At 36.8% G+C, this 24,074-nt stretch overlaps 1 protein-coding gene across 1 annotated transcript in view; it reads left to right on the top strand.

Annotated features, from left to right (window-relative positions):
* Atm (ATM serine/threonine kinase) overlaps positions 1–24,074 on the top strand; it is a 108,913-nt gene that overhangs the window by 24,010 nt on the left and 60,829 nt on the right. Inside the window, exons 11-27 of the mRNA XM_059267892.1 lie at positions 171–365; positions 1,936–2,031; positions 3,206–3,431; positions 6,153–6,278; positions 8,077–8,202; positions 9,309–9,398; positions 11,129–11,300; positions 12,004–12,203; positions 13,907–13,989; positions 14,083–14,238; positions 15,852–15,927; positions 16,053–16,183; positions 18,136–18,256; positions 19,519–19,692; positions 21,156–21,325; positions 22,681–22,927; positions 23,694–23,809. Of these exons, the coding sequence (XP_059123875.1) occupies positions 171–365; positions 1,936–2,031; positions 3,206–3,431; positions 6,153–6,278; positions 8,077–8,202; positions 9,309–9,398; positions 11,129–11,300; positions 12,004–12,203; positions 13,907–13,989; positions 14,083–14,238; positions 15,852–15,927; positions 16,053–16,183; positions 18,136–18,256; positions 19,519–19,692; positions 21,156–21,325; positions 22,681–22,927; positions 23,694–23,809 (2,505 nt within the window). The remainder of the gene's footprint in view (positions 1–170; positions 366–1,935; positions 2,032–3,205; positions 3,432–6,152; positions 6,279–8,076; positions 8,203–9,308; positions 9,399–11,128; positions 11,301–12,003; positions 12,204–13,906; positions 13,990–14,082; positions 14,239–15,851; positions 15,928–16,052; positions 16,184–18,135; positions 18,257–19,518; positions 19,693–21,155; positions 21,326–22,680; positions 22,928–23,693; positions 23,810–24,074) is intronic.

The following is a 24,074-nucleotide window of genomic DNA, read 5'->3' as shown; positions in this document are numbered from 1 at the left end:
TAAAAAAATAATCAAGCATTTTCTCAAATGTAACCTTCCTTTTACTACTTTGTTAACCAAATGTACCTAGTATTGCCCTGAGTATGGCAGGCTCAGTGGTAAGCAAGATAGATAAGGCTTCTGCCCCTCGAAGAGCTTGCTTCTAACAGTCGTCTTGCATTGCTTTATAGTCCTTCAGTATGCTGTTTGACTTCAGCACTTAGCATCTGTGTGGTTCCGGATTCAGTGAAAATGGGAACAGAGCAAAGTATGTGTGAAGTAAATAGAACCTTTTCTATAAAGGAGTCAATAATGAGGTGGCTCTTATTCTACCAGTTAGAGGATGACTTAGAAGACAGCACAGACCCGCCTCCGGTTCTTCAGAGGTAATTGTAGTTTATTGGTGTACTCTTGGGTTCTTGTTTTCTTTTGTCTATACATGTTTACTTGTTTAATTTTATAAGGCTCCCTCTACAATATCAGATAGCTTCATTTTATACTCATAATGCAGAATTTCCTGAGGTTCTGTCTACAATTTTAAAGTTATCTGTATCTTTGTGCTGGATCATTTCTAAAATAGAGATTATCTCACTGTAGGGTATGGGATATGGGAGATGTTCATGAAGGATAGACACATAATTCTTTTTAAAAAATTTAGTACATTTATAAAGATTGTTCATATTTGTGGTATACCATGTAATATTTTGATACATTGCATACATTGTAAAATCTTTAAATCAGGGTAAACATATTATCTTTTCAAATAATTGTAATTTACTTACTAGGAGCACATTGACTTATTTAAATACACAGTAAATTATTATGATCACCCATTCCATTGTATGCCATCAGAATGTCTTTCTCCCATCATAAATTACACCTATTGTTTTTTTTTGTTTGTTTGTTTGCTTGCTTTGGCTGCTTGTTTTTGTTTTTTTTTGAGACAGTGTCTCATCATGTAACTCTAGCTGGTCTGGCTTGGAGCTCAGTATATAGATCATGCTAGCCTCTTACAGGGATTCTCCTGCCTCTGCCTCCTGAGTGCTAGTATTAAAGGCATGTGTTACAACACCTGGTCTGGGGTGTTTCTTTGTGACCTTCTGTGAGCAAGTCCCTTATCTTGTCCTTATTCCTTAATAATCATAATGGGTATCTTCTGGGTGAAATTTGTTACATGAATGATAAGAAAAACAAAGTAGGACTTAAGCCCTAGGAAGGAAGGGCCCAGTTTACCTCTCCTTCCTCCAGAAGGTAGAACATCGTGCTTTTCCTTTAGTTTATAATCTTTTCTCTCAGAAATGCTATTGGGGGAGGGGGGCCTGGAAAGATGACTCAAGCAATTAAAAGCATTGTAGCTGGGCTGGAGAGATGGCTCAGAGGTTAGGAACACTGACTGCTCTTCCAGAGGTCCTGAGTTCAATTCCCAGCAACAACATGGTGGCTCACAACCATCTGTAATGAGATCTGGTGCCCTCTTCTGGCCTGCAGAAATACATACAGACAGAACATTGTATGCATAATAAATAAATCTTTAAAAAAAAACAACCCAAAACACGTTACTGTTCTTCCAGAATTTGATTCTTAGCACCCACACAGAAGCTCACAATTGTCTGTAACTTCAGTCTTAGGGCACCAGGCACACACACAGTGCAAGACATTGATGCAGGAAAAGCACCCATACACATAAAAATAAAAATATTAAATATTTAAAAAAATCCTACTTTCAAAATGATATATAACTTATTCTAAGTAATGTTGGAAACTATAGTAGCATTGTTCCAGCCGTTTTAATACATTCTTTCAAATACTAAGTGATTTAGGACAGATGAAAGCATTTTTAGTTTGGGATCTGAGTTTTAGGGGTCATAATTTGTAGCTATATATACATGGGTGTTCAAGAATTTCTTTTCTAATGACATGGTCTTTTAAGTAAAGCTTTTCATTTTTCTTTTTTAGTAATTTTCCTCATCTTGTACTAGAGAAAATTCTTGTAAGTCTCACTATGAAAAACTCTAGAGCTGCAATGAAGTTTTTTCAAAGTTTGCCAGAATGGTATGTTATATAAGAAAATATATGTTGTTTTAAGATATAGTATTAATTAGACAGATAATTCTAGCTGGGTGGGAGCTCATCTTACTAGTAATTTTGATCTAAATTGATCTGACTAAGGAAAAAAATCACTATAATTAAGCAGGGAGAGAAGTTTTTTTTATCAGTGATTATAATTTATGTTCTGTAACTTTAGATGAAGGTTACAGTTTCATTGCTGTATATTATAACATCTATAACAAGTGTCAGTAGAGGAAAACTAAACAGTTATGATGGGAAATTGAGAACATAAAAAGTTATGGGAAGTGAGTTTTTAGTAGGGACCCGTTTTTTTGTTGGTTGAGTAAAATTTCTTAGGTTTAAAAATGGGCCAGTGAGACAGCTCAGCAGGAAAGGCACCTTCCAAACCTGATGACTGACATGCTGGAAGGAAGAACTGACTCTGGCAAGTCCTTGTTTGGCTTCCCGTGTGCATCTGTGGCACACATGTGTCTCCTACTCCTCCCCCCCCCCCCCCACACACACAATCAACCTAACTAGCTACATGGATGGCGGGGAGGAAAAGAAAACCTAGTGAGAGTTGGGTATAATGATGTCCTGTGGTCCAACACTGAGGCTGAGGCAAGAGTATCTTGAAATCAGAAGTTTGAGACCATCCTGAGCAGAGTAACTAGAATCAATCAAACCCAATTACAATTAGAGTAAAAACAGCTAAAACCTTGTTTTTATTTGATTGACTCAAAGCCTTGAGTTTGTCACTGTGACTGAAAATAACTCAGTGATGTGAAGATACCCAGTCTCTCTATCAAAGGCATTAAGTGAAAGAAAAATCACATATTTTGGAAGTAAAAGGTGAAAAGAAGGCAATGTTTTGGTAGTTACATTCAGTTATTGAGTGTTAATGTCTAATGGTTCTCTGGACTTGCCTTTTAAATTGTAGTGCCTATGTTTTTGTGAGTAAAATTCGCTATGGAATAATGACATTTTCCAACCTGAATTCAATTTCCTATAAGAGCCCAAAGAAGAAAAAGAAGCATTTGACAGAATTGTTTACAAATTATATGAGCAGTCTTTGAATGGTGTAAATGCTTTCTTGATGTTTTTATATGTAATATGTTGCAAATAAGTTGAAAAAGTATTAGATTGTGGTTATTAACCAGTAATCTCACTCTTGAAGTGAACAACACTGCCAAGATAAAGAAGAGCCTTCATTTTCAGAAGTAGAAGAACTATTTCTTCAGACAACTTTTGATAAGATGGATTTTTTAACCACTGTGAGAGAATGTGCTGTAGAAAAATTTCAGCCTAGTGTTGGCTTTTCTGTCCACCAAAATCTCAAGGAATCATTGGATCATTATCTTCTGGGATTATCAGAACAGCTTCTCAATAATTACTCATCTGAGGTGAGATTTCTTAAAAAAAAGAATTGGGGTCAATTCTTGAACTTTCATAGACTGTTAGGAAGGAGAAATGGGGGAGTGAAAGACACAAAAGATGAGAAGCCTGGTTTTAAGTGAAGTGCTGGCCCATCCCGAAAAGTAGGGAAAATTAGCATGGAGGAAGGAAAATAATCTTGACATAGTTTGTCCCAGGAATTCTGTAGACAAGAGTTCTTTGTGTAGGTTACGGGGAATAGTGCTGGTATGACTCTTAAGAATTCCAGGACAGAATGAACATATTGGTATAAATGAAGAAAATTTTAGTCACAAAAAAAGAAAAACCTAGTAGATTTGTTACATTTGAAGCAAGTGGAATGATTTTAAAAGGTATGGAATGGACTGACTAGTAGTTATCCAGTTATTAGAAGTCACTTAAGGATTTCTTTTATCTTTGTAATGTCACAAATTCATACATGTTATTCTCTTGTAAAATACCATTTCTTCCTGTGTATGGTGAATATCTATCCTGTTCCATGTATTTTGATGGCCACATGTTACATTTGTTGTAACACCTTATGCGCACTCAGCCACAGTAGTTTTTCCACCTGTGAGTATAAGTATTTGGGTGTAGTGGAGCATACCTTTGATCCCAGCACTTGGGAAGCAGAGATAGGTGGATTTCTGAGTTCAAGGCAGCATGGTCCAAAAGCTAGTTCCAGGACAGCCAGGGAAACCCTCTCTGGAAAAAAACAAAAAACAGCTGGGTGTGGTGGTGCACGCCTTTAATTCCAGCACTTGGAAGGCAGAGGCAGGTGAATCTCAGAGTTTGAGGCCAGCCTGGTCTACAGAGTGAGCTCCAGGATGTCTAGGGCTACAGAGAGAAACCCTGTCATGAAGGAAATTAAAAAAGAAAAAGAAAAACCACAACAAAAAAGTCACAGTATTTAGTATTACAGTTTTAAGGATTCTTAATTAGTATCTTCTTTGTATCGTGGATATTTATATGTTTATATATCTCAACTTTTGCTATAGTTTGCTTTAAGGGCATAATAGTTTATTAATCTTTATATCTTCCACAAAGTCTTGCGTTATGTAAAAGACATAATTAGAGAAAATTTGTAAACTCCCCAAAGGAGTGAAATAAGCAGCCAAGGAAAATGACCAGAAGACCAAGTAGGGGCAGTGTGTCTGTTTCTTCTGTCATTGCTGTTTACTGATGGATTTCGTTATCACAGCTGTAGCTAATTTTGTTCTAAAGTAATTTAGTTTTCTGTTGTTTTCCTCTTAGAATGTCGTTTCTTATAGGGGTGGAATAAAACATGATGATCTTTGATTCTTAAATAACCTTGTAAAGTTGTCTAACCAATGTCTACCAGTAAAAATGTTTTCTGCTAGTCTGGAGTCTGGAAAAGCTTAATCCGTAAAGACTCTTGTTCAGAACATCATTTTTGCTGGAGTTCACCTCCAACGGAGTTTAGGTCCCAGAGAGGAGGTATGGAGTAGGCGAAGGAGACTGACATGATCTGAGGGTGAATTGAGATGGCTGCTTATTTATTGACAAAAGGGTACACCTTTTATATGCTATAATTGCACATAGAATTAAATGGGAGAAGGGGGGCAGGTGAGCTGGGATGTAGCTTGTGATCAGGGATTGAGGAAGTTATCATTGACCTTGACAAGTTAATAGGCACCAGTCATATGTTAATGAAGGGCCATAAGTTCCTCTTGCCAGAGATAAAAATTATTCCCCTTTTAGCAAGCAGGAACTTTCTTCAAGCCCCTGAAGGAATGGGGACTTTTGTCTTATTTTCTGACTTTGGGGAAAAGACTTTCAGAGAATCAAACACTCCATTATAGAATATTGCAGTTTTTTTGTATGGCTTAGTTTATTCAAATAGCTAAAGCTTAAAGTGAGCAAAGCGAAGCTAGACAAATATTAGTGTGGACCTGAGTAGACCATAGGAATTTATAAATCTTGATTATCAAATACACCTTATTTATCAAGCATATGTTATTTATCTAAATTTTCTAGCAGTGTGGTGTTAACTTGTGTGGGAGTAGGCAGATAGCACCCTATATGGTTCCATGGGATTTTTTTCCAAAGAATTTTGTGGAGGCTGCTATTTTATACATTTTCATCCTTCACCAAAGCCTACACAAAATTTCCCAAAGGGAATGGCATAATAGAATCATTAAAAATTAAAGAAAAAGGGTGCTGGAGATTTGTGATCCACCAAGTTGAAACTTTGTCAAGCAGCAGTGGTTGCCATGCGGTCCACACCAGTTTTCCTGTGAATCTAGTTTTCGATCATGTTCTAAGTCTTGGTTTTTTTTTTTTTTTTTTTTTTTTTTTAACCCCTTCAGTACTGGGAATCAAACCTAGGACCTTGTGTTTGTTAGGCAAGCGCTCTGCTACTGACATGGTCAGCTTTCTACTCATGTTCTAAGACATATGTTTGTTTCCCAGACTTTTCTTCCTTCTTGTGTGTGGCTCCTTGGGAGGAGTAGGAGGAGATATCTTACGTGTCTTTAGGAGTAGCTTAGACTATTTGTTTGGAATATTGGTTATCATAGCTCTACAGTCATCTTGAGCTAGTTTTAAAAGTTACCCTAGAGCAGTCCAGTTTTAACTCTGCTGAATTTTTATTTCTTCATATTGCATGAACTTCTTCCAGAGGTAATTCCAGAGTACAGAGAATTATTTTTATCTAATACTGTATTTTTAAATTTGTGATTTATTTTAAGATTACAAGTTCAGAAACACTTGTCCGGTGTTCAAGTCTTTTGGTGGGCGTTCTTGGCTGCTATTGTTATATGGGTGTAATAATGGAAGAGGAAGCATATAAATCAGAATTGTTCCAGAAGGCCAAGGTAGGAAAATTCATACTGATAAAGTTTTAAATGGATTTAAATGAAATGAATTCCTGAAAAATTATGGAAAATAAACTTTTGTATAATTTGAATGTCCCTAATCTGAAAATAGGAAATCTGAAACACTTTAGAACTAGAAAATTTGAGTCCCAGCACAACCACAAAGGTGAAAATTTCCACATTGGTCCTCATATGACAGGTCATAGTCAAGATGTAGACACAGGTTAGCATCGGATGTTTGTAAGATGTTGTCTTTAGTTTTCTGTTGCTGTGATAAAGACTATGACCAAAAGCAACCTGGGGAGGAAAGATGTATTTGGTTTATGGCAGAATCATTGAGGAAAGTCGGGGCAGGAACCTGGAGGTGGGAACTGAAGCAGATGCCATGGAGGAATGCTGCTGTGTATTGGCTTGCTCCCCCTGGCTTGCTCACTTTGGTTTCTTACCCAGGACCTGCCCAGGGATGGCATTGCCCACAGCAGACTGGGCCCTTCTACAGCAATGATCAGTCAAGAAAATGCCCTGACAGACTTGTGTATAGATCAGTTTCTCAATTAAGGTCACTCTTTTCACGTGACTCTAGCTGGTGTCAAGTTGACAAAAAACTAACCAACACAGTTGATTAAACAAATGAATTTTGTTTTTAAATTTGGGATCTGGCCGGGCGGTGGTGGCACACGCCTTTAATCCCAGCACTTGGGAGGCAGAGCCAGGCGGATCTCTGTGAGTTCGAGGCCAGCCTGGGCTACCAAGTGAGCTCCAGGAAAGATGCAAAGCTACACAGGGAAACCCTGTCTCGAAAAACAAACAAACCAAAAAAAAAAAAAAAACAAAAACAAAAACAAAAATTTGGGATCTGAACCAAAGATCTTGTTATGTATATGTAAATATTCTAAATTCTGAAACATTTTTTTTTTTGTCCTGTGTATTTTAGGTAAGAGATGCTCGACATAAACTTTTTCTTTCACTTATACAGTCTAAAAGAAATAGTATGTCCTTCCTTAAGATGTATAATTCTTATAAACCAGTAAATAAGTATGGCAGATGATCTTTATCACAATGTAACCTCATTACAATATTTATGATATTATTATTATTATTTTGAGATAAGGTTCCTGACTGTCCGGGAACTCACAGAGATCTGCCTGCCTCAGCTTCCCAAGTTCTGGGATTAAAGGTGTGTACCACCTTGCCTGGCTATACACATTGATTTTTATCTGTACTCTAAAAATTTTTTCCCAAGGTGATCTGTAGTGGAGAGTTCTTGATTGGGTATATTAATCAAGTAGGTCCTAAGCTTAAAACTTTCTTAAGCTCTTTGACACTAATATTTGTTATCTGTGGTGGGATTTGCAAAGGGAACAGGGTGTAAGATTATGGTAGGTTATTGTTATTATTTTGTTTGTTAAGATGGGGTCTGACTCTATAGTCCAACCTGCCTGGAACTAAAGATCCAGTACCCTTTGAGCACTGGGATTATAGGTGCATTGCCATTGTGGCTTGGATTTGTCATTTTCTTTTTGAGTGTTCATCATTTGTAATCTCATTTCATGACCATGCGCACCTTTTTTTTTTTTTTTTTTTGGATACAGAGTCTCAGCTTTTAGCCCAGGCTGGCCTTGTGATCCTTTTGCCTCAGCCTTTCCCATGTGCTGGGATCACAGGTGTCAGCCCCCACTCCCAGTTTCATGTTCAGTTTGTAAATATATTTAGTTTTGGTTCTTAAATGAAATTTCAAAACAAGAATACTAAGTTGTTATTTTAACTGGAATTTGTCTTTTTCTTTTATTCTAAATAGTCTCTAATGCAATGTGCAGGAGAAAGTATCTCTCTATTTAAAAATAAGACAAATGAGGAATCTAGAATTGGTTCATTGAGAAATGTAATACAACTGTGTACAAGTTGCTTGTGTAAACATACCAAGGTAAGATCATCTTGGTAGTATAGTCTGTTCATGGGGCTTATAATTTAGTGTTATTGAGTTTTTGATCCATTTATAAGTTTATATGCTGATCTGAAATTAAATTGAATGATAAGTTAGAGTATTACAAGAATATTAGTTTCTTGTGAATCTTATTTTGTAATTTTATTTTCTTATATATATGTAACACTACATAGATGAGTCTTCTATTGCTAGCACATTTTTCATTAATTTGTTGATTCATTGTTAACAATGTGATTTTTCATAACACTATACCGTAGGTAATAAGTGCTACAAAGATAACGCCATCCTAGGATGAGCTCAGTCTGTAGAGTGCCAACAAAGATAAATGATACTAGTACAAATCTTGATTTTACCCTTATTATCTTAGGTTACATTTGGTAGAAAAAAATGCTGCTGTGTGTAATCCTTGTTTTGATTTTGCACAGACCTGTTGGGATAGCTAAATGATGCTAGAATGTTGCTAATAATTGGAACAGTCTTTGAAAGCTAGTACATAAGCAACTTAATATTCATAGTATATTGTTTTGGTTTTCTAATATGCTTTCCTGTATTTTTATATAAGTGTGGAAGGCATGAAATGAAAGAGTGAGCCTCACAGTCAATTGCTTATTATGTTTAGGATCAGTAGATGATATTTTAATGATGCCTCAACACAAAGACATGTACTTCATTTATCATTTCCTTAAGAAAAGAGATTAGGCTGTAGTTGCTATTCTGGGTACTTTCTAGTTCACTGCTCTCTTGAAATGGACTCAATAAGTCCTTGTTCCTTTTTTTTTTTTTTTTTTTTTTGAGACATTGTTTCTCTGTGTAGTTTTGGTGCCTGTCCTGGAACTCGCTCTGTAGACCAGGCTGGCCTCGAAGTCACAGAGATCCTCCTGGCTCTGCCTCCCAAGTGCTGGGATTAAAGGTGTGCGCCACCACCACCCGGCAAGTCCTTGTTCTTAAAAAAAGAAAGATGGTAGTGTACCTTAACTTGTAATTTGGCCTTAGTTCTGAACTCATTCAAGATAAGAGAAAGTCATTTTACCAAAAATCCATATTTGTTTTATTTATAAATCCTTGGATCTTTGTTTAAATTACAGCATAATCCACACAAGATTGTGTCCGGCTTTTTCCTACGATTGTTAACATCAAAGCTTATGAATGACATTGCAGATATTTGTAAAAGTTTAGTAAGTATGAATCCTTTTTTTTAACTAATTTCATTGATTCTGAGATGCAGTTAAAATTATATATACATATATGTGTGAGAGAGAGGGAGGTTGAGTAAGCACAAGCAAGCTGGCACATTTGTACCACAGTTTATGTGGAAGTCAGAGGACGATTCTTGGGAATGGATTCTTATCTGTCATTTTCTGGGGTCCAGTGATTGAACTCAGGATGTCAGGCCTGCATGCAAAAGCCTCTACCATTGACCCATCTTGCTGGTCCTAAATTGTATATTTTTGTTGAAATAGCTAATGAATAAATATGTATCTCATGGTATATAGCATGAGGTCTTGGATTTTTTATAAATGTAGCCTTTAATAAGCTTATTGCATTAAGGAGAACATGTATTTAATTTCCTCTTCGTATGAGTATCTGGCCTTGAATTTTTGACAATTATCCTGCCTAAGTCTTGCAAGCAGCCTGCTTAGGGACTTATACCCCTATGTCTGCCATACCCATCTGCTCTCACTGAACATTTCAAGTCATTTTTCCCTTCTAACCAAAAGTTCTGCCGTTGTCTTCTTGTATTTGTGCACTTGAAAGGATGCAAGAAAGGGACTCAGTTGTTCAAAGGAATGTGTGTGACTTTTAGGGAGCGTGTGTTTTACGATAAGATCTTAGTTGTGTTGCCAAGTATCGCCCTGAACTCTAGGCACAAATGATTCTTTTCCTCCAGGTATCCAAAGAGGTGGGACTATAGGCAGATGCCTCCATGTCTTTTAATTTTAATTTTGATGGATATTGTTATTGTCCCACAAGATAGTCCTAGTAATTGATACTTTTTCTATGCTTTCATCAATTTCTGGTGTTCAGTTTTAAAAGTTTTATTAAATGTTGCAAAGTATAGTTGTTGTTTTTTACTCTTCTTGAGGGGGCCCACCACCCAGCTCCCAAATAAATCATACACGGAGGCTATTATTACTTATGAATGCCTGGCCTTAGCTTGGCTTAGTTTCTAGCCAGCTTTCCTTATCTTTTGCCTCTAGGCTTTTCCTTTTCTCTAACTTCTCTATATCTTACTCTGTGGCTTGCTGTGTTGCTGGGAGGCTGGCCCCTGTAGTCTTCCTCCTTCTCTGGCTACTTCATTTCCTCTCTTCCCAGATTTCTCCTCCTATATATTCTCTCTGCCTGCCAGCCATGCATATCCGTTCTCCTGCCTTGCTATTGGCTGTTCAGCTCTTTATTAGACCATCAGGTGTTTTAGACAGGCACAGTAACACAGCTCCACAGAGTTAAACAAATGCAACATAAACAAAGTAACACCCCTTAAAATAATATTCTATTACATATAGTTCTGTATGTCTGTGGTGATACAGAGTGGTGCTCAAATGTTTAAATACAATATGAATGGCTGCTAGACTTTTTTATTGCATTTATTTATTTTATGCCTATGTGTGGGCACATGTGTCACAGTGAACGTGTGAAAGAAAAATTGCTGGAATCTCTTCTTTCCTAACATGTGGATCCCAGAGATTCAACTCAGGTTCAATAGGCATGGCACCAAGTGCCTTTATCCCATGAGCCATCTTGCTGGCCTATGATAGTTTTTAATATAAGAAATTATTTTTAAAGTTTTGTTATTATCTTGTTATCTAAATAGATTCCAGTTTATATATTCACTTCCTACAATATGATGGATTAGTGTGTTTCTGAAAGAAGTTGAAAACAACATCTTTGTTTCTTCTTTCTAAAGGCATCCTGTATGAAAAAGCCACTTGACTATGGAGAAGTACATTCAGTGAAAGATGATGCTGATGAAAATCTGATGGAGGCACAGGGTCCATCATTCACAAGTCTGTTTAATGATTACTCTGCTAGTACTGTGAGTGATGCAAACGATGCTGGAGAGAACCAGAGTACTGTTGGTAAAGAAGTGTTTTCTGTTTGGGGTTCCTCTTATCACTTTATATGAATTTGTCACTGTAAAGGACCTCATTGAAAAGAACTTTAATGATAATTTCATTTCCCTTAGGTATAATCTACTTAGATTGTTCTTTTTCTGTACATTTAAATTTTTTTTTTTTAATGGAGACAGAATTTTACTATGTAGTAACCGTCCTGGAACTCATTATGTAGCCCAGGCTGGCCTACAAACTCAAAAAGATCCACCTGCCTCTGCCTCCCAAGTGCTGAGATTAAAAGTGTGTGCCACCATGCCCCGGCATTTAAAATGTATATTATTGTTTTATTATTTCCTGTGTTGATGTGTGTTAATGTGAGCACACATGTGGAGGTTGGAGGACAGTGTTCCAGGAGGCAGTTCTCTCCTTCCACTGTGGACTGTGCGTTCTGGGTTTCAAACTCAGTGTTGTCGGCTGTGTGCAGGTGTTCCTACTCGCTGAGTCAACTCACTGCCCCACCTTACTACACATTAAATCACTCTCATTTCAAGTCAGGTTTGTTAGTTTCTTATTTTATTCATGAAAAAATTTAAAATAGTTTAAAGAAAAAACTCCATGATAGATGTGGAAAGTGGGAGGATGTTGTAGATCAGTGTGGAAGGATGTTTGAGGTTGTTCAGTCTACTGTGGCCCTCTCTTAATGTTAATGAGTGCCTTTTGTTTTTAGGTGCCATGAGTCCTTTAACTGCCGACTACCTGTCAAAGCAAGATCATCTTCTTTTAGACATGCTCAGGTTCTTGTGCTTGTGTGTAACTGCATCTCAGAGCAACACTGTGTCTTTTAGAGTAGCTGATGTTAGAAGAAAGCTGTTACTGCTACTTGATTCTAGCACACTAGATCTTACTAAATCTCTCCACCTACATATGGTGAGTCTAGTGGAATGAAGAAGCTTTTTGATTTTGTCTGGTGTTGCCAAAAAGTGTAATAGTTGGATATGTACAGTAACTCTGAAGGCTTGATTTTTTTTGAAAGATAAATCTGAGATTAGTTATAAAATATATTCTGCATGTATATGTGTATGTGTTTCCCAGACTGGGCTGAAGCAGTCTTACTGGATTAATGGGGTAATAGGTACATGCTATCATGCCTAGATTTCACATTTTTTTCTTTTCACATGCTATGAAAAGAACTGAAGTTGAGGCTGAAAGCAATGAAACTTGGATGCATTTTGAATATTATTCCCTGTAATTATTGTGATTGATTATAGACTGGAACAGAAAATGTCTTTGAGACAGGTTCTCACTGTGTAGCCCAGGCTGGCCTGGGCTAAACAGTCTTCCTTCCAAGTGCTGAGATTATGAGTGTAATCGACAGTCAGCAAAACAGGTCTTGACTGTAAAAATAATTCATAACATAGAATATGAGGTCTGAATGTAGCTTTTGAACTAATGCTACTAATATATACCTTCAGTTTCAATTCATGACTTTATGGCTTAATATCCCCCCCCCCCCAATTTGTAGCTCCTTTGTCTTTATAAGACAAAATGAAAAACCCTACCTTCCCACAAATAAGTAATTTATTTACTCAGTAATCTTTCTATGGAGCTAATTTCTTGTCATGTGGAACATGTCCTTACCTTATTCCCAGTGAACAGGTGGAAATAGCTCCTGACCCATTGAGTGTCTTCTGGGTGTGTTCAAGGTTATAGCCTTGGTTTGCTAAACCAGCAGACATACCTGGTGCATTCCTAACCATGTAATAGAATCCTTTGTTATGGATGTCTTGAACATGCACAGGTATTCTCTAATTGAAATGGGTTTCGTTGTATCTTGTTGGGACCCCTGGTTCTATTCCTCACAAATACTCTAGTAAAGTTTTACCCTGACTTATGGGAAGGGTTATATGCTTTTCTTGAAGCTTTGATGTTTAAAATCACTTAACATTCTCAGTAACATTACATATGACTCACATATTAGGTATTAAAGAGGATTTAACAAGTTCTTTGTTAGTATATAAGATGTATCTCTTAGGATTTTTTTTTTGTAACTAGAAAATTATTAACACCTCTGAGAAATTGATTGCTTATTTATAACTACCATTATAAATTTTACTTATAACACAGCTCTTTGTGTGTATAGAAACATATGGTTACAGAGTTGCCATGGTAAGTTAGGTTAGGTAGGTTAGGATATTTTACTTCTCAGGATTATCTTTCCTTCTCAGAATTCAGTAGTTTTTCACCATTGAACTTGCATTATTCTGAGAGTATAGAGACATTTCAGATTCTTTATCTCTTAACTGCAATGGTGACAGTAATGGTCATTTATTGAATTCCCGCAGTAGAAGTTCTTGTTTCTCCTCCTATGTCACATGACCAGATAATGGATATATCCCCATTTTACAGGTGAGAGTATAGGCTCTCCATGGCATATGGTCAGGGTTTTTAACCATTTTAAGTTAAGGCTGTTGTGCTGAGCTTTGAATCTAGTATTTGATTTTAAAGATATTATATGCTGTGTTTACAAATTGACGGCTCTGTGCATGTTTGAATTTGTTTGTATATGCTTTTAAAAGTAAGTGGTCTGTGGGTAAAGCTGGCTTTTTTTTTATCTTTTTAAACCGCCGTAGTACTTAGTGCTTCTGAAGGATCTCCCTGGAAGAGAACATTCGTTGCCAATGGAAGATGTTGTTGAACTTCTGAAACCATTATCGTAAGAAATGAAAGCCGTGTTGTGTTATGCTCACTTTAAATTATAAACTGACATGTTCTTGTACCCTTATAACAAAAACCATTTCTACCACAGCCTTGTATGTTCTCTGTATCGTCGCGACCAAGATGTTTGTAAAACAATTTTAAGCCACGTCCTTCCTATAGTGACAAACCTAAGTCAGGGCAGTGTGGACACTGAGAGTACAAGGAATGCCCAAGGACAGTTCCTGACAGTGATTGGAGCATTTTGGTAGGCATAAGTCTCTTTCTCTACCTCTGGATGCAGATGTCAACTCTGTACATTAGTGACTTTCCCCCTGATTATCTTGTGTAACTTTCTGCATCTTTAACAATAGCATAACATAATCTGTCTTCTTCTTTTTTAATGTGCATGTCTGTGAATGTTTGCTTGTGTGAGTGTGGGTACATGTGTATCACTGTACTCCTATGGCAATCAAAGAACAACTTTGGGTGTCAGTCCTCACTTTCTACTGTTTGAAGCAGGTACTACATGTACTACTGCATATACCAGGCTACGAGGCCCACAAGTTCTTCCTTTTTCTGCTTTACATCTTGTTGTATGCATGCTGAGATTACATATGGATGCTGCTGCATCTTACATTACTTGAGTTCTGGAGATCCAGACTCTGGTTTTCACACTTCCATGGCACTTACTTCATCTGTTGAGCCCTTTCCCCAGCTCTCTCTTCCATTCCCTAATTGAAAAGCTACATTGTTTTTATAAGGTTTTGTTTTCTAAAGTGTTTCGCATATGGCCCTGTAAATTTTGGATCACATATAACTTGACATATGTGGTGTATAAAAAATGCAATAATCACGCCGGGCGGTGGTGGCGCACGCCTTTAATCCCAGCACTCGGGAGGCAGAGCCAGGCGGATCTCTGTGAGTTCAAGGCCAGCCTGGGCTACCAAGTGAGTTCCAGGAAAGGCGCAAAGCTACACGGAGAAACCCTGTCTCGAAAAAAAAAAAAAAACCAAAAAAAAAAAAGCAATAATCCTAAACAAATTGAGTCGTTGGTGATCCATATGAACCAATTGGCTTTGTCACTGTTTATTTCACTCATAGTCTCACAATTAAAACATCTTTTTAACATTTTATTTATTTATGTGTGTGCGGAAGTCTGAGCACATGCCATGGTGCACATGTGCAAGTTAGGAGACAGTTTGTCTTCTTCTACTATGTGGGTCCCAGGGATTGAACTCAGGTCCAGCAGGTACTTTTATACCCTGAGTCATCGTGCTGGCCCAACAATAACATATTTGATACCTATGGGACATCACATACATGTAACTTAGATGCCTTATTCTGTTAGATTAATAAGGACTTTTCTAAGTCGACATAGAACATACATTTTTTAAAGATGTATTTATTATGTATACAGTGTTCTGCCTGCATGTATGCCTTCATACCAGAAGAGGGTGTCAGATTCCATTATAGATGGTTGTGAGCCACCATGTCGTTGCTGGGAATTGAACTCAAGGACCTCTGGAAGAGCAGTCAGTGCTCTTAACTTCTGAGCCATCTCTCCAGCCCCAGAACATAGATCTTTAAATCTATGTTATAATGACCAAAACTTAAAGGTTATTCTGTTTATCTTCAGTTTGCTATAGCTGAAATGTGTCAGTTCCAAGATACAAAACAAATGTACATCAAAGTGAATTTCTTTTTATTTAGCTTGAATTTTAGGGAAGATTAATATACTGTCATGCTTCTTACAATGAGAAATAATTTAAAACAAAATTTTGAAATTAGCTATGATAATGTTAATATCCATTGGGTTTTTTTTTTCTGTTTTTGCTTTTGTTTGAATAATTATTATTTGAAAATCTTACCTAATTTCAGGCATCTAACAAAGGAGAAGAAATGTATATCCTCTGTAAGAATGGCGTTAGTAAAGTGTCTTCAAACTCTGCTTGAGGTGAGTTACTCCATGTTACTAGAAAGTTCTTCATTGGAATGGTCGAAGCCACCTTTATTTCTGTATGCTAATGAGTGATTTTTCTCTTAATTTTTTTTGTATTTAACCTTGTTATTTTACTGTAGGCCGATCCATATTCCAAATGGGCGATTCTTAATGCAAAGGGAGAAGACTTTCCTGTAAATGAAGTATTTCCACAGTTTCTTGCTGATGATCATCACCAAGTTCGGATGTTGGCTGCAGGGTCAATCAACAGGTAATAAGCTAGGTTTTTAAAAGGATCTTGTCATGCTGCTGATAGCAGCAACGTCTTCACTAGCTGTGATGGTAGCAGCAACGTACACTTAATCAGTATATACATGTGCCTGGGAGTTGTGTTTTTTCTTTAATCTGACAGTTCTGTCATTTAGATAACATTTTCTCCAGTTTACAAGTGAACACTGGCTGAGCGAGGTAACTTGCTTAGTGCTATGGAGCTAATAAGCCATTGATTTGAATGAGAAGTGTCTTCTCAGGAGGCGTAGAATATTTGGATATTACCATGGCTTTATGTGAGTCAATAAAGTGGTAGTTTCTTCATTCTATATGGTGCTGATATGATTGCTGTTTTAACTTAAAATATATTCGGCCCTGGTGGGTGTTCGTTGTCAATTGGTGAAATGAATGTATTTGGAAAAGAAATTCTGTGCTACTTTAAAAACATCAAAGCTGAAAATTGCATATTATTCAGACCTAAATGACCAGTAAGAGAAAGGTGCCATAAAAAAATTAGCCAAGGGCTGGCGAGATGGCTAGGAGGTTAAGAGCACTGGATGTTCTTTCAGAGGTCCTGAGTTCAATTCCTAGCAATTATATGGCCTCTTATGGTCTGCAGGCATACATGCAGACAGAACACTACATACATAATAAATAAATAAATCTTAAAAACAAAAATAAAAACAAAAACAAACCAGGCAGATCTCTGTGAATTCAAGGCCAGCCTGGTCTACACAGCGAGATCAGGACAGGCACCAAAACTACGCAGAGAAACCCTGTCTGGAAAAACAAAAAACAACAACAAAACAAAACAGAAAGAAAGAAAAAACCTGCAAGAAATTATCCAAGCAGTCATATACTCTGTGACAGTGGTTCTCAACCTGTGGTTCATGACCCTTTGTGGAGGTTGAATGATCCTTTTACAGGGGTCACATAATACCATCGAAAAACACTGATATTTACATTATGATTCATAACAGTAGCAAAGTTACAGTTATGAAGTAGCAATGGAAATAGTTTTATGGTTGGGGGGAAGGTCACCACAACATGAGGAACTGTATTAAAGGGTTACAGCATTAGGAAAGTTGAGAACTACTGCTGTATGATAGAGCAAATGTGCCCCAAATTTGAATCTGTGACAGTGATGTTTCCATGAACCAGGTGTTGTTCCTCATTCCTCATTTACTTTAATAAGAAAATAGTGCATTGTCAAGATTGCTAGTGGTTATGTGTGGCAGTTTAAATCCTTACTGAACTGAAGTTAAAATTATCAGGTTATGGAGGATCATAAGTTGAGTGTAATAACTCAGTGTAGTGATGGCATGGGGGGAAAATCTAAGTTTCAAAAATTTTAAGCAAGATAAGTCAGATTCATTGTTTTTGTTTTGTTTTGTTTTTTGTTTGTTTTTCTTTTGTCATTGATTTGTTAGATATTTAATGTGGGACTATTTCAAGAGAGGCTAGCAAAATAAAGGAATCAGAAATAACAAATTTCTCAGAAATATCAAGGACAAACTTTATTACAAAGTTGTCTTAAAATATGTGGGTGTTATGTAAGAGGTATTAATAACCTCTACATCAAATATAATGTTCACCGAACATCGAAGCATTAAGCTACTCATTTCGACGTGATTAAACTTAGAACAGATTGACACAGAAGTCGGTGGACCCTTGGGATTCGTATTTGGCAAGAGGTCAGTGAGTCTTTCCGACAGCTTGAGTTTAATGTTTCAATCTGACCAGTAGTTCAAACACCTTTGAAATCTTTTCTATCTGGAAAAGTGGGCTTATAGATTAAGGACCTTAATGTTTAGCAGATGGTCTGAACTGCTAAAGTAGTCTTTCAAAGGAAGTGCTGCAATACTTGCCTCAGGAAGTGGTTTATTTTTGTTCTATAATATGCTTTGATATGTAGGGTTTGAAATAAATCGATTTTTTTGTTTGTTTTTAAAGACTATTCCAGGATGTGAAACATGGAGATTCCTCCAGATGCTTGAAAGCACTACCTTTGAAGTTTCAGCACACAGCTTTTAAAAATTCATACAGCAAAGCAGAGGCAGGAATAAGAGAAGTGGTAATTATAGTAACATGTATATGCTCTGCACTCACATGTGTTTTGTCTGTGTCACATTTCTTTAGCACACTTCGGGTGAGAGTTTGTGTTTAGTAGTTTGCACTGTAAAGCTGGTCTAAGTCAACTGACCAAGTATGGGCTGAATAAAATTTTTCTGAATGAAATTTGTAGGCCAAAGTGAGTCAAATAGTAGTAATTACTTTTGCTTCAACTAATCCATGGTGTTTTGGTGAGGAAAATTCAACTTTCATGGGGATTTCAATACATTAGAGAGATTAAAAAGGCTTTTAAAATATTTATTTATTTTTAATAATTTATTTTATGTGCATTGGCATGAAGATGTCAGATCCCAAGGAACTGGAATTACAGAACGTTGTGAGCTGCCATGTGGGTGCTGGGAATTGATCCCACGTCCTCTGGAAGAGCCAATGCTCTTAACCACTGAGCCATCTCTCCAGCCCTAAAAAGGCTTTTTTAGTTTAAGAAATCTTTAAAACCAAAAAGAAAAATTCAGAACACACCAAAAAATGCTGTTTATGGTGGTGTGTGCCTGTGACTGTACTATTCAAAGACTGAGTTAAATATGAGGACTCCCTGGATTATAGAGTGAGTGCAGCTAGTCAAAAAATGCAGATAGGGCCTGGAAAGATGGTTCTCAGTTAAGAACATTGGCTGCTCTTCTAGAGGACCTGAATTTGATTCCTATTACCACATGGCAGCTCACAGCCATGTGTAACTCCAGTTGCAAGCAGGTACATGGACATACATGCAGGCAAAACACCCACACACATGAAAAATAAAATTAAAAAAATAAAAGTTAAAAAAAATGCAGATGAGTAATTATTGGGGATTTAAAAAAATAATTGATCATTAAGCTGAAAGCATGTCCTTCTATTTGCAAGACTTTGTAGAAGCCAGTGATTTTTAAAGAAGAAAACACTATAAAGATGTCTTAATAAAATCTTAGGAGTAGCACCTTGTAGTGGAGGAAATTTTAATACTTCCCACTCCTTTTGCTGTTTGTTCTTTAAACAGCTTAATACCTTGTGAAAATGGTTTTCCTTTGGTAATTGTTTCCCTTCGATCTTAGGAAATGGCAGCTTTTCTTAACTATAGAAAAGCTTGTTTCTCAAGTCTTTCCTCTTAGCTCGTTACTATAAGATTTAAAACCTGGCAGGCTATTAAGAGGTTAGAGAATACTTGAGCTTGCTTGATTTATCAATTTAATATATTTATGTCATTATTCTTATAATTTTTTGAAGCCATGTGATACTCAGAACCCTGATCTTCTGGATGAGATTCATAATAGAAAGTCTGTTTTACTGATGGTGATAGCTGTGGTCTTGCACTGTAGCCCTGTCTATGAAAAACAGGCTCTGTTAGCCTTGTGTAAATCTGTGAAGGAAAATGGATTAGAACCTCATCTTGTGAAAAAGGTATGATAAATACTTTCACATTGTTTGTGTGTGGCATTTGATGCTTTGAAACAATTTCTTTTTAGACTGGGAATAAGTTTAGTTGCATGTATACATGTGTGTTTTACACTGTTGGGGCTTGGACCCAGAGCCTTGTACTTAGTAAGTAAGCACTCTACCACTGAACTATTGTTTTTTCCACAGCCAAACTTAATAACTTTTTAAGTGGTATATTAATATTCAGTATGATTTCTTAGTCAGTTTAAGAGCATTTTATAAGGCACTCATTGAGAAGTAGCAATAGTGAGTGGTCTGTCTCCACACAGATCAGGTCTTCTAGAACACTGTTTATTGATAGAAACATTTGGAGCTTTTTGATTGCTTTTGCTTCATAGATTGTGGAGCAGCATATTGGGATTTAACAAGGCCAGAAAATAAAGTTGAGGACAATGTGGCTTTTAAGTTACATTTAGAGAACAGGTCTGGGCTCAGTCATTGCAACCTTATCATCCCATTTTTGTAGAATACTGTAGCCCTCCCTGTTCTTCCACTCCAAGTTTGCTATTTGGGAACCTCTACAAGTTCTTATTGCGGGTTTTAATGTGGTGAATGTGGACTGATAGGCAATTAACTTTGTACCACTGTGGGTTTCATGGAACTTTATTGTACGTCAGTCTTTAGGGGAACTGGTCTTAAATGAGTTAACCTTTTACTTACTGTTATTAAAATGATTGGCATGTTTTTGGATTTTTAAAAATTTGGATGTGGGCCTAAAAATTAAATTTTCCTTAGACTTTTCTTTGAGATATAGTCAGCTATATAAAATTATGCTGTGATTTATTAAATATTTATTATGCGTTTTCTATGTGCTGGATGCTGTGCCTGGCCAGCTCAGTCAGTAGAGCATGAGACTCTTAATCTCAGGGTCATGGGCTCATGCCCCACATTGGGCGCCATTTGTAACTGGAGAGTTTGTCTCCAGCTCCCGCCAAGCCCCAACAGTCCCCTAGCCCACTTATAAAATAAACACACAGACTCTTATATTATTTAAACTGTTTGGCCTAATGGCTCAGGGTTCTAGCTATCTAGTTCTTACATCTTAAATTAACTCATTTCTATAAATCTATACCTTGCCACATGGCTCATGGCTTACCAGTATCTTACATGTTGTTACTCATGGCAGTGGCTGGTAGCATCTCCTGACTCAGCCTTCCTGTTCCCAGAATTCTCTTCTCTGCTTGTCCAGCCTATACTTCCTGCCTGGCTACTGGCCAATCAGCATTTTATTTATACAGAGCGATATCCACAGCAGTATAATGAATACATTTTCCATTTTCTCATTTATTACTACCACCATGCCATTGATGAAGAAGTCAAGGTAGAAAAGCATTAAGTGACTGCTACAAAGTCCTATTTTAAATATTAACAATCTGAAATGATGAATGTTTCCATTTTCTTAAACATCACATTTTCCTTTTGTGCAGGTTTTAGAGAAAGTCTCTGAATCTTTTGGGTGTAGATGTTTAGAAGACTTCATGGCTTCTCATCTAGATTACCTGATTTTGGAATGGCTGAACCTTCAAGATACTGAATACAACTTATCTTCCTTTCCTTTTATTTTATTAAACTACACAAGTGTTGAGGATTTCTATAGGTAGGTTTATATATATGTTGTGTGCAGTAGTATTTGACAACCCTTCTCCCACCCCTCACATCACAGGTAGGAAGTTGCCTGGTTTTTAAGAAAAGACATATTGAGAATGTATATAAGGATGTATTTGAACTTAGGATTTGTTGGTAGCAATATTAGTAATCAGTTGTGTATCTTTGAGTAAGCTGTGGTAATACCTTATGTATCTTGACTTACACACAAGTATCTTCCTTTGGAAAATAATCAAAGATAAATTACTAATGGGTAATTATTTCCTGGTTGATTTTCTTTCTTATTGGTTGATAGTGGATTATTTAATCATTATTTCTATGAATTTTCAAAGCTTATTGCAAAATACTAGGATGTAGCTCAGTTGGTACAGTGCTTGCCTAGCATGCTCAAAGTCCTAGATTCAGCACTGACTACATAAACCAGGTATGGTGGTACATACTTATAATCCCAGCACTGAGAAGGTCGATAGATAAAGGAAGCTCAGTAATTGAAGGTCGTTTTCAGCACATAGGGAGTTCAATGCCAGGCTGTACTACAGAAGACCCTATACCAAAAAAAAAAAAAAGAAGTACATTTGATGATCTTTATCATCCATTCTTTTTTGCAATAACTTATGTATTTGTTCTTTGAATTTATAAGTTGCTTTACCTTTGATTTTACAATATTGCATTAAGTTGGTTATGTATAAAAAAAAAATGAAAGTTCTTTAGCTGGGTATGGTGGTGCATACCGAATGCCTATAGTTCCTGAACTTGAAAGATAGAGGCAGGAGGATTCCCACAATTTAGAGATCAGCATGGTCTATATAAGTATAGTCCAGGCTAGCCTGGGCTACGTAGTGAGACTGTCTCAGAAAAAGAGGAGGGAGAATAAAGTTGTACTTTTTTTTTTAAGTGTTTTTCTTAACTTTAATTTTGCCATTTGTAAAATGAGAATAAATAAAATGAGTATTTAATGATCTAGGGGTGGGAAAATGGCTCAACAGTTAAGAGCACTGATTTCTCTTCCAGAGGACCAAGGTTCAGTTCCCAGCACCCATGTGGTAGCTCACAGTTTTCTGTAACTTCTTTTCCAAGAGATCCAATGCCCTCTTTGTTCCAAGAGATCCAGCATCCTCTTCTAGCTTCCATAGTCACCAGGCATGCAAGTGGTACATAGACATACGTGCAGGCAAAACACCTGCATATGTAAAATTAAAAAAAAAAAAATTAAAAATATAAGAAGAATATTTAAGAATCTAAAATGGTGCTTTAAACACTGACTGTGTTAAAGCATTTTGTTATTTTAATGTAAAATTTTACTTTGAAAATGTTTATAACCTAAATTTTAAATTTACACATTTTCAGATCTTGTTACAAGGTTTTGATTCCACATTTGGTGATTAGAAGTCAATTTGATGAAGTGAAGTCCATTGCTAATCAGATTCAAAAGTGCTGGAAAAGTCTGTTGATAGACTGCTTTCCGAAGATTCTTGTGCACATTCTTCCTTACTTCGCCTATGAGGGCACAGGAGACAGCAGCATAACACAGAATAGAGAGACTGCCACCAAGGTCTATGATACACTTAAAGGTGAAGACTTCCTAGGAAAACAGGTGTGGCTTCATTTTTTATCTGCCATTACCCCTTACTGAGAAAAGATGTAAGCTTTAAAATTTAAGGTTATGGGGCTTGGGGAGATGGTGTGGTAAAGTGTTTGCTGTGTAAATATGACTACCCGAGTTCATATCCCTACATCCACTTAAAAGCTGGACTTGGCTGGCAGCTCACACATGTGACCCCAGAGCCAGGGATCCTGGATGCTTGCTGGCAATCCTGGAGAATTCTGCCCTTTGTGAGGCTACCTGTAGGAGAAGCAGATTGGTGAGAAATCTACCTCTTAGACAGTCGTTATTTTAGTGAGTATTGACGAAAGGTGATACTGGCTTCAGATTTTGGGATTATCACCTGATACCAGGAGAAGAGTACAGGGCATCTAAGGGGCTTATTGCTAGTCACAAAGATTTCTTAATAGTTAAGATCATTAAAGAGTTAGCAAATTGAGGAACAGTGTAAATTATGGAACTTGGCTAGCTGGAGAACTTCTAGTTTGAGAAATTTAATGCTAAATCCAAATTCTGTTAAAATGGTTCATAAGACAGAAAGGTTAAAGTAAGGAGAGTTGGTTTGTTACGATTTCCCTATGCTCATTTCAGTCTGTGGATTGGCTAAGTAGAAGAAAATGTAGAGGTTTTCTTTGCAGAACTTGGGCTTGTCTGTTTTTATAGTTATGAAGTAAGGAATTAATACATACCCTTTGTGCTGTTATAAAAATCATAGATATAAAAATGTTTAATATATTTTAATTTTGTATCCTTACAGATTGATCAAGTATTCATTAGTAATTTACCAGAGATTGTGGTGGAGTTACTGATGACATTACATGAAACAGCTGATTCTGATGCCAGTCAAAACACTGACCTTGGTGACTTTTCAGGGTATGTCCATACAGGGCTAACTGTAGCTTAAGAGTCACCTTAATTACCTATCTCCTTCACTGCAGCCTTCCTACTGTACTTGTTCTTTCTAGCTGACCTTTTTGAGGGAACCCATTAGCCTGTTTCTTTTCACTCTTCCTTTGGTATTTAAGCATTGAGCTACCTAATGCCTTTTGAGACTGTTTCTCTTTATTACTGGTTGTCTTAGCCATGTCTTGCCTTTCTCTGCTTCCTTTCTTTGTGGTGCTCCTTAGCTGACTGTCTA

Source organism: Peromyscus eremicus, chromosome 7 (assembly GCF_949786415.1).
Source record: "Peromyscus eremicus chromosome 7, PerEre_H2_v1, whole genome shotgun sequence".
NCBI lineage: Eukaryota > Metazoa > Chordata > Mammalia > Rodentia > Cricetidae > Peromyscus > Peromyscus eremicus.
This window is presented reverse-complemented; position numbering and strand designations above follow the sequence as displayed.